Here is an 18,148-nt window from a genome sequence, read left to right on the forward strand (position 1 = left end):
CATGTGCTCATATGTGGGGAGTGTGGGCCACAATGCTATCTCCACCAGGGATAGGGGCTGCCTTTGGCCCATCTATAGCCTCCTGTAATTTTTGCAATGTCACCAAAGATAAGCAAGTCAGTCAAAGCTCCCCTGCATGGCTCATTATGGACAGCAAATTATAGACTACATTCTGGCTAATAAAAAGACCTATTGGTCCTCCTTGGAATTGACATTTGACTCAATTCAAGATGCTGGGAAACATAGCTGAGGTCAATACTGCAGACTGATTTTATCCTGCTGCTCAGAGTCCATTTTGATAGCCTTAATTTAGTTGCTATATGGGACCAATTGAGTGGATTCGGTATAGAACGAAGTAACCTCTTTGCCAGAGTAATCAGAGTAGCCAACAGCCATGAACATTCAAGTCTGGCTGAGAATTGTTGAAGAGTGAGTTGTTGGAGGAGGCTCTCCACCGTGGGCTCTGAGTGACACTGCAAACATTCTCAGTATGCCATGGCCTAGCTTTAACCAGCTCATGTCTCAGGCTTGTGTTTACATGTTTCAGGCATGAGGAAACAATTACTGTTGGACAAAGAACAAGATGTTTCTGCTTACTATAAAAGCAGTGGCGACCCCAAGCTCAGTGTTCTTCTGCCATAACACAAACACTGAGTGTGCTGGTTTCCATCAGTAGCCCTTTTGTTGCTCTTGTGGTACTTAGAGAAATGGGGACCTGACACAGACCAACCCAAAGCTCTGGGTACTGCTTTTGCTGTGAATAATAAAAAGTCCTGTCTCTGATCCAACCATCTTGTGTATTCTGTAGCATTCCATGAAAAGTAACAGGCTAACTTGTGAGATTATAAGTAGGGCGAAATCCCATATCCTGAATAGTTATTGACACATATCAATTATCTTCTTCTTGGTAAAAGCTGACATTTCAGACACTGAGACTTAACTACCAGAAAATTTATTATTAGCATGACATGTTACCAAAGACAATTTTACAAAGACTTAGCCAATAACTTTACAAAAATAAAAAGCCTTCTGATTCCTGTGAACTTTTCTGTGTGTGTGCAAGTCCAGTGATAATTTCATTGTCTGTCTGAAGTACTAACAGTACTAAATCCAGAGCTCGGCGCCATGCCTCAATTTTTGGTGTAACAACGTCATAAACTCTTGGAATTGGTTCCAGCTTATCTGAAATGCCTAAATTTAAAATTACACTATTAAGTTTACTATATTCATTCAAGATGTAAGATGAAGGAGAGCCAGAGTCTGCAGCATTTTGTAGATGACACTGAATGGATGTGGCGGCTTCAGAGTCTGATGAGTAAACGGCAGTGTTACGCAGGAGAGTTGAGAGGTACCTGTGCCATCCATCTGCCAGGCATTTAAGCACCGTAGGTCTATACAGTGCTGCAGATGAGGCCAGCCAAGAGGAAGTGTTATGCAGCCACCCTGAACAGTCTTGATTTCCTTTATTCACAGACTGTCCCGCGAGACTCTGAAGATGGGTAAGACACAAAATTTCAACTGCGCCACCTCCAAGGAAGACCTTTTGCTCTTTCAGAGCATAATACAGACGAGAGGCACAAGTCCAGAACCTATCTTCTTTAGTTTGCATCTGGGCAATGACTGGGCTAGTCAGCACTACTGTAACCAAATTAATTCCTTCTGTTTTTAACACGACTGCCATTCTGCTGATCCCATCTATAGTGTCAGAGGGAATGCTTCTCCACGTGGTCACAGAGACCCCACTGCCCACACAGTTTTCATTCATGTGTGTGAGGTAGGCCACCTGCACGGCTCCCGAAGCCTCTGCGAAAGCCTGCAGCACACTGTCTTGCACCGATCCAATTACCAGCTGCTTACTATCGGTGCATTTTTCAGCTAAGCGTTCAGACACATTTCCTCGTGCCAGGACAAGGTTCACGTTGAACTTGATTAACACCTGTAATACATGATCTGTCCACAGTTCTTCTGAGCTGTCTTGTTGAACCTTCACGCTTTCTGACACTGTTTTAATATTTGCAGGCTTATTAAATCCCAGATGGCGGTAATTCTCAGTGAGGTCACCCTCAACAAGAACTACACGGACCGGCTGATTCTGCAATTCCTTGACCAGAGTAGCAGTGGACATTGACACAACAGTGATGTATCCTGGACAGACACAAGACAAAGTGTCAGGTAAGCCCGGTAAGCAGCAGGTGAAGATTCTTGAAATGTCAAAGGGGAATAGCCCGGTATGGCTGCCTCGTTGCCTGCCTGCATTCTGATGCTGCAGCCGTACTGCTTCGTCCACTAGCCTCATGCTGCTGGGGTCTCCGTGACTCAAACCCACCTCCAACTCTGCCAGATTGCTACAGCTGTAAGTCTTTGGAGCAGCTGCACTAAGTTGTTCTAGAAATCCACGTGGCTTGCTTATCCAATGACGATCTGTCCTACTAAAATGTCTACTGTGGGTCAGGACTGACTTTCGGCAGTGGGTGTCTGCAAGCAGGTTGTTTTTCAGAGTTTGAGGAGTTCGTGATATGTTCTCATCTGCTTCAAACTTAGCCTGAAGCCTAAACAGTTGAGGTGATTTAACAGGTCTCCCAGAAAGACTGCAGAAGGCCAGTGACTGAGAGGTCACGTCTTTGAGATCATGCTCTTTCTGGACCAAGCCAGTACCTGAAGGGATTTGTAGAGAAGGGTACAAGCTGACACTAAGTCCAGAAAACGTTTCTGTGCTGTCTATATGGTCACATACACTGTGGATAGGTACTTGAAGGGATTCTACCTCTTCAATGCATGAATTCAAGCCTTCTGACATCACAGACGCTATTAATGACATGGGGACACCCAAATGAAGACATTCTTCGGCAGCACTGCTCCATGCACCAACGAGAAACAAAAGAGTACTGGTTCCAGTTCTGTATGTGCTGTTTTGTGCCTGAATTGCTTCATTGAGAAGTTGTCCCACTGCACTGGTTAAATCCAAACTTTCAAGAAGCCTTACTGTTGAGCTAATTAACACACTTTCATGGCACTCTTCATCTATAATAAATTTGGATGATTTTACTGGGCCTAGGAAAGTTCTTCCTGTTTCGGCAAATGAGGAAAGTTGTTGCAGTCCTGTGTGCCTTCTTCTGTTTATGACCCTGCAATCCATCACCAAGAATCATCATCTGCAAATAAAATTAAAACTTGGAACTTTATTCAGGGTACTTCAGGGTTCTAAAAGATGCTTATTAAAAGGAAAATAAGATATAGTTCCTGCTTTTGAGGAGTTTCTGATATACGTAGTTTCCATTAAATATGGCCAGTGCAATGACACAGCATTAATGATAAAGGTATGGGTGTGTGGAGAAGGAACACTTCATTCAACGGGGGAAGTGGATTATAAAGCAGGCAAGAGGCAGTACTTCCAGAAGAACGTAATGTTGGACATGAATAATTTGAAGTAATTAGCAAGCTGAAGGAAGTAGTAGTAAATGCACTATATGTGACAAAAACAATTTATTGGGATAACACACATAATTTAGTTTCATGGGAATATAAAGCAAGTAGTAAGACGAAGCAATAGAAGGAAAGAGACTGGATCATGAAAGGTAGTAGGCACCGTGTCAAACCTGATCCTACTTATCATGGGAAATATGGAAATGTTTTAAGGGGAGAAGAAGAAACACCTTGATGTAGTGTTTGAAAGCACATACTCTGAATCTAGAAGTCTGGGTTTGAACTTGTCTCTACTGCTTAAATTGTGTGGCCTTCAGCAAGTTTCTTAACATCTCTGCCCTGTTTTCATATCTGAAAAATGAGGATAATAACAGAATCTACTTCACAGGGTTATTATAAGGTGTTAAGTGAGTAGATAGTTCTTAGAATAGTGCCTGGCACATAATTAGTGCTTATGAGTACTTGCAATAATAATAATACATTTATAACATAAAATTAAGCAAAAAACATTAAAAATAAAATTAAAGAATATAAAAATAATAACTTTATTATTATTAGTGCTCTGGATATATTACAGTGTAGACCACTGATTGGATGGGTGCCAGACTGGGGGCAGGGAGGCCATGGTTATCCAGATGAGAACTGCTAGAGGGATGCAAGTGAAAGGATGGATTTGGTTATTGATTAGAATATGAGGAGGGGGGAAGCAAGTACTATTTAAAAGGAACTTCAAGAGCAATTAGACTTTTTCACATAATATTTCAGAATTCACATCTAAAATTAGAGGAAGAAGTTATAAGAGGAAGTCTTTAGTCCAATAAAAGAACTTTTTAACAAAGTACCCTCTAACTGAAAAGCCATCTGTAATAAAATAACCTGAGTTGTGAGGTATGAGCTCTTAAAGTACTAGAGCTAAAACTGCAGATAACATACACTTCTCTTCCAACTCTAAGCCTTTAATTTCTTTAACTATATATTTTTTATCACAGTCTTTTAAATTCAAATGTCAAAAAGCCAACAACTCTCAGTTTTGCTTTTCCTCTAATGCGGGTCTCGACACTAGTAAATTTGTTCCTATACTATCTATACTGAGATGCATCTCTAAAGCTGAAGAGTACTACAGTTCAGACACACCTCAGGATCAGCAGGAAGCCACAGCATAACTGATGCTCAACAGCAGCTTCCTACAGGCTTTTGAGGGCTAAGGAGAAAAGCCAGTACAGCCAAGGAAAATATATTAATATAACAAATTGTTTGAACTTGGCTTCAAAACCTCTTCTGTGAAATTTTCAATTCTGTAAAACAAAAATAAAATTCTTGATATATTCAGTTCTGTCTCTAGACAGCATGCTGAGACCCATCCTGTCTTACAGTTCTCTGATTTTACCATATGTTTGCTGTCCTTTACCCCAGACAGGGAAGACTGAAGGCAAGAGGAGAAGGGGCAGCAGAGGATGAGATGGTTAGGTGGCATCACTGACTCAATGGATATGAATCTGCACAAACTCTGGGAGATTGTGAAGGACAGGGAAGCCTGGCGTGTTGCAGTCCATGGGGTTGGACAAAGAGTAGGACACGACTTAGCGAGTGAACAACAAACCCATGTATCAATTCTCTACTTATCCAGTTTAAATTCCCATTTGCCAGTTATTACAATCACTCTCTAGTATATTCTCCCTCAAAGCCCTTGTCTTTCTTTTGGTTCATCTTACTCACCTTGCAAAACCACTAAGCTTGATGAAATCCAACTCTGTCTACTCCATGCTTACATTGAGGCAGCTGAAAATAAACAGAGAAACAAACAACCATGCTGACTGGTGTCATTTTAAGTTCATGACTTCAAACTGATAAGTGGCCCTTAATACTGCCTGGCAATCTATTTTTGTAATCCATTTTTTTTATTGTTATTAGGTTCTATTTTTAAAAGTTTCATTTACTCCTGAGTACAAAGGATATTTCATATTTCTCCTAAAAGCTTTATGAAAATTTATAAATTTATTGAAATTTATAAAAAATTCATCTAACATAAACTTAGCTATTTTAAAGTACACATTTCAGCAACACTTTGAACATTTATAGTGTTGTACAATCACTACCTTTATCTTGTTCCAAAACATTTCCATTATCCCCCAAGAGAAAACCCTGCGGTGTTAAGTAGTCCCTCCCTGTACTCTCAGCCCCACCAGCCACCAACCTGCTTTCTTACCTCTACAGACTTACTTATTCTGGATATTTCATATAAACAGAATCATATAACAAGGGACCCTTTGTGTCTGGTTTCTTTCACTTAGCATCATGCTTCTGAAGTTCATCTGCACTAAGCAAGTGCCAGTATTCCATTCCTTTTTATGCATGTAGGTCGGTGGCTATCATTTTGTTTATCCATTCATGGGCATTTGGATTGCTTCTACTTTGGGATTATTGTGAAAAGTGACACTAAAACATCTGTGTACAAGTGTTTGAGTATCTGTTTTCAATTCTTTGGGGTAGGCACACACCTAGGAGTGGACATCTGGTAATTCCGTATGTGTTTCTGTGGAACTGCCGAACTTTTCTGTAGCAGCCAAACCATTTCACTTTCCTAACAGTAATGTACAGGCCTTTACATTTCTCCACACTCTTGCTCTATTAGTTTTCTAGGTCTGCTTTACCAAATTACCCACAAATGGGTGGCTCAACAACTACACATATTTACTATCTCATGGTTCTGGAGCCTAGAAGTCTGAAATTAAGGTATCTGCAGGGCCACACTCCTTTTGAAGGCTCTAGGGAAGAATCCTCTGGGCCTCTTCCAGCCTCTGGCTGCTCCCAGAGGTCCTTGGCTTTGCCAGCACAACGCCAATCTCTGCTTCCCTTTCACGTTGGTTGCTTCAGAAAAATTTGTTGAAAAGATAAGCTTGAAAAGCCAAAACTTGCCTTTTGCTTTTGTTTTTCATTTCTAACACATTTTGGGAGCTTACTAAGTAGAAGGCAGTTTACCTGCATCACAGAATGTAGTCTTCACAACAACAATAACACACATATATATACTACCATTAATCTACTTTAATTATGTACAAAATGAATAATAAATAATATATAAATTTTACAGCTAGTAAGAAAAAGGTTAAGACCTAAAATCCATGTTTGTCTAATGCCTAAGCCCCAAGTTATTATCTACTCTACAATACTGCTTTCTGGGGGCCCCTCTACCCAGCATGATAGTAACTCACTCTCTTTTGTAGAATCTTCCACTGCACTTCCCACTTCAAAGCTTTTATGCTTTCTTCCAAGCCTTGTTCATACCCTTAACATGGATAGGCCTTTTTTTTTCCTCTCAGGTATCAGTGTCTCTGTTTATGGTTTCTGCACTATGCTTTCTATACTATGCTTGTTTATTTGGCTCTGGGCATGTGGGATCTTTAGTTGGAGCACAAGAATTCTTAGTTACAGCACAGTTCCCTGACGAGGGATCGAACCCAGACCCCCTGCATTGGGAGCTCAGAGTCTTAGTCACTAGACCACCAGGGAAGTCACTCTACACTATGTTTAAGTCACAGAATGTCACTGACTGTAACCATGCTGTGCTCAGTTGTGTTTGACTCTTTATGAATCAGAAATGGCAACCCACTCCAATATTCTTGTCTGGGAAATCCCATGGACAGAGAAGCCTGGCAGGTTACAGTCCATGGGGTCACAAAGAGTTGGACATGACTTAGCGAATGAACAACAACAACAACTAAAGTACTTGGTTTAGAACACTAAGACATGCAAAGCTTTTCAGGAGTTGGATTTTAAAAAATTAATGTCTTCTGAAAAGGTATGATCAGCTACAAAATCAAGAGTTTGCCTAGCTCCAATCCATACAATGTGCGAGACCCGGGTTCAATCCCTGGGACGGGAAGATCTCCTGGAGAAGGAAATGGCAACCCACTTCGGTATTCCTGCCTGGAAAATCCCATGGACAGAGGCGCCTGGTAGGCTACAGTCCATGGGGTCACAAAAAGTCAGACATGACTGAGCGACTTTACTCACTTTAATCCATTCCCAATACAGTCTAATTATTTCACTCCACTGTTTAAAACCTCCAACCTGGAAAATAAAGCTTTTATACCTGTTACAGGAGTCCCTTATAAAAATAATTTGAAATCTTTTCACTCCTCTGTTCAGAATTCTGCAGAGCCTTCCCATTTTACTCAAGTGAAAGTGAAAGTCAAAGTCCTTACAGCATGCTAAGAATCTGTACTTCTCCCCTTTACCTCTCTGTCTCCTACTACTCTATCCCTTGATCACTCTGCTCTGGCCTCCTTTCTGTTCCTGGAACATGTAAGGCATGCCTCCTACCTTAGTGTTTCTGTTCTGCTTCTTCCCTCTTTCTGGGATGCTCCTCTCCAAGAAATCTATGGTCTCACCTCCTTTATATTTATGCAAATATCCCCCTTTCAACAAGATCTATCCTGAATACCCTATTTAACAATGCAAACTCCTCTTTTCCCTTATGGAAATCCCTACATTCTGGACTCCCTTTGCTAAGTCACTTCAGTTGTGTCCGACTCTGTGCGACCCCATAGATGGTAGCCCACCAGGCTCCCCCGTCCCTGGGATTCTCTAGGCAAGAACACTGGAGTGGGTTGCCATTTCCTTCTCCAATGCATGAAAGTGAAAAGTGAAAGTGAAGTCGCTCAGTCGTGTCCGACCCTCAGTGACCCCATGGACTGCAGCCTTCCAGGCTCCTCCGTCCATGGGATTTTCTAGGCAAGAGTACTGGAGTCGGGTGCCATGTTGCCTTCTCTGGGACTCCCTTTATCTGCTCTAATTTTTTCCCCATAACATTCAGTTCACTTCAGTTCAGTCGCTCAGTCATGTCTGACTATTTGTGACTCCATGAATTACAGGCCTCCCTGTCCATCACCAACTCGCGGAATTCACCCAAACTCATGTCCATTGAGTCGGTGATGCCATTCAGCCATCTATCCTCTGTCATCTCCTTCTCCTCCTGATCCCAATCCCTCCCAGCATCAGAGTCTTTTCCAATAAGTCAACTCTTTGTATGAGCCAAAGTATTGGAGTTTCAGCTTTAGCATCAGTCCTTCCAAAGAACACCCAGGACTGATCTCCTTTAGAATGGACTGGTTAGATCTCCTTGCAGTCCAAGAGACTCTCAAGAGTCTTCTCCAACACCACAGTTAAAAAGTATCAATTCTTAGGTGCTCAGCTTTCTTCACTGTCCAACTTTCACATCCATACATGACCACTGGAAAAACCATAGCCTTGACTAGACGGACCTTTGTTGGCAAAGTAATATCCCTGCTTTTGAATATGCTATCTAGGTTGGTCATAACTTTCCTTCCAAGGAGTAAGCGTCTTTTAATTTCATGGCTGCAGTCACCATCTGCAGTGATTTGGGAGCCCAAAAAAATAAAGTCTGACACTGTTTCCACTGTTTCCCCATCTATTTCTCATGAAGTAATGGGACCGGATGCCATGATCTTCGTTTTCTGAATGTTGAGCTTTAAGCCAACTTTTTCACTCTCCACTTTCATTTTCATCAAGAGGCTTTTGAGTTCCTCTTCACTTTCTGCCATAAGAGTGGTGTCATCTGCATATCTGAGGTTATTGATATTTCTCCTGGCAATCTTGATTCCAGCTTGTGTTTCTTCTAGCCCACTGTTTCTCATGATGTACTCTGCATAGAAGTTAAATAAGCAGGGTGATAATATACAGCCTTGACGTACTCCTTTTCCTATTTGGAACCAGTCTGTTGTTCCATGTCCAGTTCTAACTGTTGCTTCCTGACCTGCATACAAATTTCTCAAGAGACAGGTCAGGTGGTCTGGAATTCCCATCTCTTTCAGAATTTTTCACAATTTATTGTGATCCACACAGTCAAAGGCTTTGGCATAGTCAATAAAGCAGAAATAGATGTTTTTTCTGGAACTCTCTTCCTTTTTCCATGATCCAACGGATGTTTTTGGTCTCTGGTTCTTCTGCCTTTTCTAAAACCAGCTTGAACATCTGGAAGTTCACGGTTCACGTATTGCTGAAGCATGGCTTGGAGAATTTTGAGCATGACTTTACTAGCGTGTGAGATGAGTGCAATTGTGCGGTAGTTTGAGCATTCTTTGGCATTGACTTTCTTTGGGATTGGAATGAAAACTGACCTTTTCCAATCCCGTGGCCAGGCCTATCACCTTACAAAATAGTACAGTATACTTATTTAATTTACTATCTATTGACTATGTCCCTCTCTTGGAAAGTAATTCCTAGAAGGGCAGTTTTAGTCAGTGATGTACCCCATATACTGAGAACACTGTCTGATATATTACAAGTACTCAATAACTATCTGACAGGTGAATAAATGAATGGTTTTCACCACATTTATTATCTCATACTTGAGTACAGAAGTGAAACAAGATTAAACAGATGCCATTTTCAGCATTCCTCAACCATAAATTTAAGGTTCAGCCACCCTTAGAGTCAACATAATTCTTATTTGGCACTTAGTTGAGGCCCTTTAACCGCTTCCAAAATGTTCCTCCTTTACATGGTTGTCAGAAATAGCTTTGAAAAACACAAACCTAATCAGATCATTCCACTGCCTAAAAACATTTATCTTAGAAAAAAGAATTTTTATTCCTAGCTTGATATATCTGACTTCCAGCTAATTTATAAGACTAATCTCTTCCACCTTTCCTTATAAACCCCATGATCTCACCACACTACAACACACATGTACATTCATTTTTGCACATATTATACTCTACTCTGAATATCCTAGCCTTATCTTCACCTTGGCAAATGCTATACATCTTTCACGACCTAAGGCAAATGCCTCACTTTTTGGTACAGCTTCTTCCAATTCCTCAAGGAGTAGTAGTACCTCCTTCTTTGGCTGCCAAAGTACTTTCTATATACATCTACTAAAGCACTTAGCATCCTGAATTAAAAATCATGTGTTTATGTCTGTGCCTTTCTCCCCCACTACTCTGTAGGTTCCCTGCCTTCATTCATCTTTATACTTTACACTCAGTTTCTTTCAAACTCACCCAATAAATGGCATAGTATGTGATACACAGAAAGCATTAAATAAATTTAGTAGATTTAAGAGTTATATGGGTTTAATATTTTTTCTAGATTAATATTATTAATGTTCTAGAGTAAAATTAGATTAGTAACAGCTATTTTTCAATGCCAAGTACTTCCTAAGACCTAGAAACCTTGCAATCTATACCCATAATTGAAAAATCATTTTCACTATAAGTTAATATCCCAAATATAAAAGCCTAAATTAAAAAATGAGGCAAAAACAGGTTAACACATTACTCAGTCTTTAAACTGCCAAGAGATCAAACTTGATCCAGCAAAGTCTAAAAATTTGAATTGTTTCTACTTGGTCATTATTCATTTCTGATTTCAGAAATCTCTTTAATACTAGTTGTAAAGATGAACTGTATGTCCTTGAAACCAATCAAGAGCAACTTTCTCAGTGAGATTAATGGCCTGAAAAATCCATATATAGTATAATTAAGTGACTGAACATTTTCCTTAATTCACAAACTATCTTGAATTTGCATCATTTTCATTTCCACTGGGGTAACTTTACACATAAAAATCACTTCTAATATTAGAACAGCCCACCTATTTTCCAGAATCCTAATGAGTTGGTTTTTTTCCAGTCAATGATTACAATGCTTGTAAGGTGCCTGGGATATAATGTAAACAAAACAAGATGTTGGCTTTGGAAAACGTGCCATGTTTCTACTTACTGAAATAGGAGAAGTGATTTGGGAGACTACTTCAAGAATATACTTTGCACAATTTTCTTTCCTTCAGTTCAGTTCAGTCGCTCAGTCGTGTCCGACTCTTTGCAACCCCATGAACTACAGCACGCCAGGCCTCCCTGTCCATCACCAACTCCCGGAGTTCACTCAGACTCACAGCCATCGAGTGAGTGATGCCATCCAGCCATCTCATCCTCTGTTGTCCCCTTCTCCTCTTGCCCCCAATCCCTCCCAGCATCAGAGTCTTTTCCAATGAGTCAACTCTTCGCATGAGGTGGCCAGAGTACTGGAGTTTCAGGTTTAGCATCAGTCCTTCCAAAGCAATCCCAGGGCTGATCTCCTTCAGAATGGACTGATTGGATCTCCTTGCAGTCCAAGGGACTCTCAAGAGTCTTCTCCAACACCACAGTTCAAAAGAATCAATTCTTCGGCGCTCAGCCTTCTTCACAGTCCAACTCTCACATCCATACATGACCACTGGAAAAACCATAGCCTTGACTAGACGAACCTTTGTTGGCAAAGTAATGTCTCTGCTTTTGAATATGCTATCTAGGTTGGTCATAACTTTCCTTCCAAGGAGTAAGCGTCTTTTAATTTCATGGCTGCAGTCACCATCTGCAGTGATTTTGGAGCCCAGAAAAATAAAGTCTGACACTGTTTCCACTCTTTCCCCATCTATTTCCCATGAAGTGATGGGACCGGATGCCATGATCTTCATTTTCTGAATGTTGAGCTTTAAGCCAACTTTTTCACTCTCCACTTTCATTTTCATCAAGAGGCTTTTGAGTTCCTCTTCACTTTCTGCCATAAGAGTGGTGTCATCTGCATATCTGAGGTTATTGATATTTCTCCCGGCAATCTTGATTCCAGCTTGTGCTTCTTCCAGTCCAGCGTTTCTCATAATGTACTCTGCACAGAGGTTAAATAAGCAGGGTGACAATATACAGCCTTGACGAACTCCTTTTCCTATTTGGAACCAGTCTGATGTTCCATGTCCAGTTCTAACTGTTGCTTCCTGACCTGCATACAAATTTCTCAAGAGGCAGGTCAGGTGGTCTGGTATTCCCTTCTCTTTCAGAATTTTCCAGTTTATTGTGAATCCACACAGTCAAAGGCTTTGGCATAGTCAATAAAGCAGAAATAGATGTTTTTCTGGAACTCTCTTGTTTTTTCCATGATTCAGCAGATGTTGGCAATTTGATCTCTTCAAGAAGATAAGGGAGATAAAGGGAAAACCCTATGCAAAAGTTAATTCTTCCTGAATCCAGTGTTGGAGAATCCAGTATGATTTTTAGAAGTTGCTCTAGAGAAGGCACTGCAGGAGGTAGAGAGTCCAGGCGTGTAAGCAATTAAGCGTTAGAAGTTTTAATAGACTATCACCTCTTCATTCCTACTCCCCAAACTTAAGCTGGCCCCTGACTAGATTCAGACCTGGGCTGAACCAGTAAGTCTGGCCCTCTGGACAAGAATTTGCTTTGGACATCTAAATCTTGACGGTTAATGAGTCAAATGGATTATCAGGCTACCTACGCTGGACTCAAGTGAGGATCTATGCTGGAAATGGTTGGAAAATCAGCCAAATTTGGCAAAAAGGAATCTTCCCACTGGAACAGATGAAGGTGATAATGTGGTGGTGGTGGTGGTGGTGGTGGTGGTGGTGGTGGTGGTGGTGTGTGTGTGTGTGTGTGTTTTGGGGGTGGGGGGAGGGGCGGTAGAAAAGGCTGATAGCGATTATGCGTGGGTCCAACGTGCAAAGAAACGCTACAACACAGGTAAAAACTCTTTCCTATGCCGAGAGTTTTCATGTGAATGCCAAGGGCCCAGGCACACAGCACGCCTCTCCTGTAAAGAAATGTTGCCAACTAGGCCAGAATCCCGGGAAACCACGGAGGAGGGAAGCGGTTAAAAAAGCCAAGGCCCGCACACTGTGGAGGCTGAGGGACGTCTAGCGGCGCAAGCAAAGGGCAGTCCCCTTCGACTCTGGTAATCTGGCCGGATGATAAACCTAAGCCTGGACCAATTTACCAGGCTCTAGAGCCTCATCCTTTCCTCCAGGCCCCAAAGGGTCAGAAAAAGAAACAAGAGCTCCCTCACGTCTCCACCAAAGACTTACCATTTGGTAGAAACACCTCCCTACTAATCTCGCTTTCGTCTCCATCCCTACAAGACGCTCCCCGACGTTCTGCTGGCACTGGGAAGCCAAGACGCCAGGGTAAAGAACCTTCCCTTACGCCTTGTATTTTGCGCAAGCGCGCGGCGGGCTGGGCGGGCTGGTAGTTTTGGTTGCTAAGATACCAGACGGAAAGTTCCCCTTAACGGTAGGCGGGTAAAGGCAGACCATTACGCTACTGGTAGAGACTAGAGAGAGGGGGCGGGCCTCGAGGGTCTTCTTTTTTGACTATTGGGTGAAACAACTGTCAGTCAGTGGGGAAAAAAGCCTGGATAGGCGGGGCTGCAGGAGAGATCCGCGAGAGCGGCCTTAGCAACGGTTTGCTGGCGGTGAGGTGCTGTTGGGCAGCTCGACTGGCGGGTAAAGCTAGGAGGTTCCGACCTGGGGCGCCGGTTGGAGACATGGTGAGTGCGAAAGTGCAACTTCTTATTGGGGCTGAGGCTGAAGTTTCTCCCTGAAATAAGGAATTCTGTTTGGTTTTTGAAATGTATTATTCGCCTCCTTTCATTATCCTCGAGTGTCATTAGTAACCCCTCCATTCGTCGCCGAATAGAAGCGCAGTGTCCGTGGCTCTAGGGACGGAAGAGCGGTTCTCCAGTTTATTTTTTCCCCTCTTCAACCCCAGCAACCGTTTTACCAATGGCGTTGGAGACAGGAACCACTCGCTAGCCAGAAACGAGTTGAATACAGAGAATAAGAGGCTTTAAAACTGTTGAAGGATATGGGCCTCTAGGAAAGACATCCGGAACCCTGAAAAAACTGGCCAGGGAAGCTACGACCTCTGCCATTGGAACTACTGAAGACCAGACCAGTGTAGCTGCCGTCCAGGCATGAAGAATTCGCTGCTACCATGACCAACTCTTAATATATGTGAAGCTGGTGTCTAGATACGCAGTGACATGGAATCTCTGATACTACTGCCTCATATCCCAGAGCTGAAGACATGATACTGAAATGAGGCTACAGCAGAAAATGGCAGATAGCAGGAAGATGACCTCCATCTTCCCTGGATATTGATAATTGGTCCAACCTTTATTCTTCTCCAGATCCCTGGAGTAATTTTTTTAACCTGAAAAATGTATATTTTTTTCATTTCCCAGTCTTCAATACAGAAAAGTACGTGAGAAGGTGGGAAAAGATACGATGTTTCAATCAACCATATCTCATACATTTTATTATGAGACTTACAGGCACAGATGAAAGTAAATATGCCTTAAACACTGCTGTTCGGATATACCAAGTAAGGCCATTAAACACTGCTGTTCGGATATACCAAGTGAGGCCAATTTTTTCCCATATAACATATACTATTCTGGCATGTCTTCTTTGCCTTTTCTGCTTCTCAAAGGGCACTAAGTTGAAAGAAAACCCCAAGATGTAAAAAAGAACCAGGCTTTCCAGCAAGATATATATTTATAACTAAAAGCATAAATGTTAGCAAAGGGAAAGGGGAAAATTCTTGAGGTTCATTATATGGAATAGGATGCTTGACTATATTTATTATACTTAGTTAGTCCATTAATTCTGGTTCTGGTACTTCTCCCAGTTACACAGTTTATCTTTCACCCACATGTGTATTTATTACAGGCATCCAGACCAAGTTCAGACCAATGGAAAAAAAATGCAGCAAAAATTGAATTGAATGAAACTCAAAAGCAAGAAATTAAAGAGGCCTTTGATTTATTCGATGTTGATGGGTCTGGAACCATAGATGTGAAAGAACTGAAGGTTCTGAAATTACTTCTAATTCTGAAACATTTGAAAAACTTTATCATTGATTTATTGCAATCTTTAAGTCTTTCATTAACAGTAGCTTTCTGAAAGCTTGATATAAAATCTCTTAAGTGCAGACACCTACCCCTTTAGTGTATAGATCTGGCCTACACTAACCGAAATAGTATCTTGTTAAGTATTTTACTCTTGTTTTATGAATGAGTAGGTCAAAGCCTTAGTGATAAAGAACCTGCTTGCCAGTTCAGGAGACATAAGAGATGCAGGTTGATCTGTGGGTTGGGAAGGTCCCCTGGAGGAGGGCATGGCAACCCACTCCAGTCCTCTGGCCTGGAGAAGCCCATGGAGCCTGGCAGACTACAGTCCATAGGGTCGCACAGTTAGACATGACTGAAGTGACTTAGCACTCACGCACACAGGCCAAAGCCCATCATGAGATTGAAACCTAAGCATGCTGATCTGACTTTCTAGGTTTAAGCTGCTGCTGCTAAGTCACTTCAGTCGTGTCTGACTCTGTCCAACCCCATAGACAGCAGCCCACCAGGCTCCCCCATCCCTGGGATTCTCCAGGCAAGAGCACTGGAGTGGGCTGCCATTTCCTTCTCCAATGCATGAAAGTGAAAAGTGAAAGTGAAGGCGATCAGTCATGTCCAACTCTTCTCAACCTCATGGACTGCAGCCCACCAGGCTGCTCCATCCATGGGATTTTCCAGGCAAGAGTACTGGAGTGGGGTGCCATTGCCTTCTCCAAGTTTTAAGCTGCTGCTGCTAAGTCACTTCAGTCGTGTCCGACTCTGTCCAACCCCATGGACAGCAGCCCACCAGGCTCCCCTGTCCCTGGGATTCTCCAGGCAAGAGCACTGGAGTGGGCTGCCATTTCCTTCTCCAATGCATGAATATGAAAAGTGAAAGTGAAGTCGCTCAGTCGTGTCTGACTCTTAGCGACCCCATGGACTGCAGCCTACCAGGCTCCTCCGTCCATGGGATTTTCCAAGCAAGAGTACTGGAGTGGGTGCCATTGCCTTCACCAAGGTTTAAGCTAGTCCAGAGTAAGAAAGAGAGACTGTAGTAATTAACAGGTAATTTAAGAGCTAGGAATGAGATTGTGGCCTATTATAACTTATCTACTTTCTATTTCAGATTGCAATGCGGGCCTTAGGATTTGAGCCGAAGAAAGAAGAAATTAAAAAGATGATAGCTGAAACTGACAAAGAAGGAATTGGCACCATTAGTTTTGAAAAATTTTTTGCCATAATGAGTGTAAAAATGGTATGGTAGTGATTTTGTTTTTCAGTGAAATACAAGCAATAGCCTTCTACATTTTTTGGCTGGAGCAATCAGAGGAAAATATAACCATCTTTAAAGATGGGTAGGATTTAGACAGATAGGCATAACAAGATTAAAGACATTTTCAGGGTAGTAATGAAGACTGTCCAGTGTGAGAAGAGGATTTTTGTTAGGAAATAATAAGGATAGAGAGAATGGGGCCAGCATTTTGAAGCCTTGAAATCAGCAATTTATTGCCTCTTTTTCTCAGGCATAATCCTAGAGAGCACTGAATGAGACAACATGCGTATTGTCTTGGAGCTTACATATTTGATAAGGGATCTCAGTTACCTGAGGTCAATAAGAGATAGATTCTCTTTGTCACTCTGTGGCTCTTCCACTTAAATAAACCCTGAGTTTCAGTACCTTGAGGGCAGATGTGAATGCACTGGAATAATTGCCAAAAGTCAGAAGAGCAGTAAATAAAGCTCAGTCTACCTGCTATATTTCTGTTCTAGACCTCAAAGACCTATGCATCTAGACTGATAAATAAATGAAAGACTAATGACATTTAGTTGTTTTTGTTTTTAAAGAGTGAAAAGGATGAAAAAGAAGAAATACTGAAGGCTTTCAAATTATTTGATGATGATGATACAGGAAGTATATCACTGAACAATATCAAGAGGGTTGCTAAGGAACTAGGGGAAAATTTAACAGATGATGAACTTCAGGTAAATTTCACTTATTTGTATAATTATAATTTATAATTATACAATTTATATAATTTTTAATTATATTCTTACTTTGGTTATATTAATAAATTTAAAATTTGGTTTTGAGTGTGTATTTGAATGTTCATTTATATCATCCCTTTTTAGTAGATTTCACATATCCTATTTACCTTTCATTTTACAGGAAATGCTTGATGAGGCTGATCATGATGGGGATGGAGAAATAAACAAGGAAGAATTTTTGAAAATGATGCAAAAGACCACTCTTTATTAATGCTGTCTTTTGTGCCTTCTGGAAAGTTGTTAACAAGTTTGTATTTGTTGTAAGTTCCATAATAGCTGAGTGTATTCATTTTCAGTGTTTATATACACAAACTCTTGATATCTAATCCATGTGAGAAGTTACATGTTGCTACCAGTATGTTGTTAAATCTATAACATCAAGAAATAAAATGTAGTGACTTCCTTAAACTATGAATCTGAAAAACAGTATTAATTACAAGGGCTGTTTTTAGAGCTCCAGGTTCTAAAACTTAGATTTTTTAAAAATTTATGGAAATTGGCCCCACATCATATGAATTTGGCAATCCAGCCATTACTTTCCCTATTATTTTCCTTTTGTGCAACTCTAAAAATGAACATTTGCTTTTTAACTGATTATTCAGATGTGTAAAGTCTTAAATAAAACTGTCTGGCAGCTTCATTATTTGCTAATTTTCTTATAAAGAAATTTAAAGCAGCACTTACATCATCCAGACTTTCCTACACATTTCTTTAATAGCTGTGTCCCTAGGACAGGTGCTAAAGATTTTACTTATGTTGTCTCAGTTATTATGTAGAAGCAGTACTAAACACACAGACAGTATTAACTCCATCCTACTACATATGAGAAAACTAAAGGTCAGAGAACTTAAATTTTAAAATTGCTAAAGATCTCAGAATTCACTTACTTTTATCCCAGAACAAATTAAAACTTACCTGGTTTTCCACATTTTCCTTCCTCTCCTGGGAGCAAGATCAAATCCAACAGTAGAGAGATAATTTAAGAACCTGCCATAAAGGTGGTT

General features: G+C 41.1%; 2 protein-coding genes across 3 annotated transcripts; one reads left to right on the plus strand and one right to left on the minus strand.

Annotated features, from left to right (window-relative positions):
* Positions 1–936: 936 nt before the first annotated feature.
* On the minus strand, positions 937–13,446 carry BBS12 (Bardet-Biedl syndrome 12). Of its 2 annotated transcripts, none has more exons than XM_005217602.5 (3): positions 13,297–13,446; positions 5,140–5,202; positions 937–3,125 (listed from the first exon to the last, which is right to left on the minus strand). In XM_005217602.5, exon 3 carries the CDS (start codon positions 2,816–2,818, stop codon positions 1,010–1,012), a length of 1,809 nt encoding a protein of 602 aa, XP_005217659.1. In that variant the 5' UTR covers positions 2,819–3,125; positions 5,140–5,202; positions 13,297–13,446; the 3' UTR covers positions 937–1,009. The 2 variants fall into 2 exon arrangements, with proteins under 2 accessions (XP_005217659.1, NP_001093845.1); NM_001100375.1 differs by having other exon boundaries at positions 937–3,152; positions 13,297–13,404.
* A 193-nt stretch (positions 13,447–13,639) lies between these two features.
* On the plus strand, positions 13,640–17,781 carry CETN4 (centrin 4). Its single transcript, NM_001038039.1, is given in 5 exon segments — positions 13,640–13,757; positions 14,941–15,081; positions 16,225–16,353; positions 16,944–17,081; positions 17,266–17,781. Coding segments are annotated over 5 exon segments (501 nt in total). The 5' UTR covers positions 13,640–13,754; the 3' UTR covers positions 17,356–17,781.
* The last annotated feature ends 367 nt before the right edge of the window (positions 17,782–18,148 follow it).

The sequence above is a fragment of the Bos taurus genome, chromosome 17, assembly GCF_002263795.3.
Source record: "Bos taurus isolate L1 Dominette 01449 registration number 42190680 breed Hereford chromosome 17, ARS-UCD2.0, whole genome shotgun sequence".
Lineage (NCBI taxonomy): Eukaryota > Metazoa > Chordata > Mammalia > Artiodactyla > Bovidae > Bos > Bos taurus.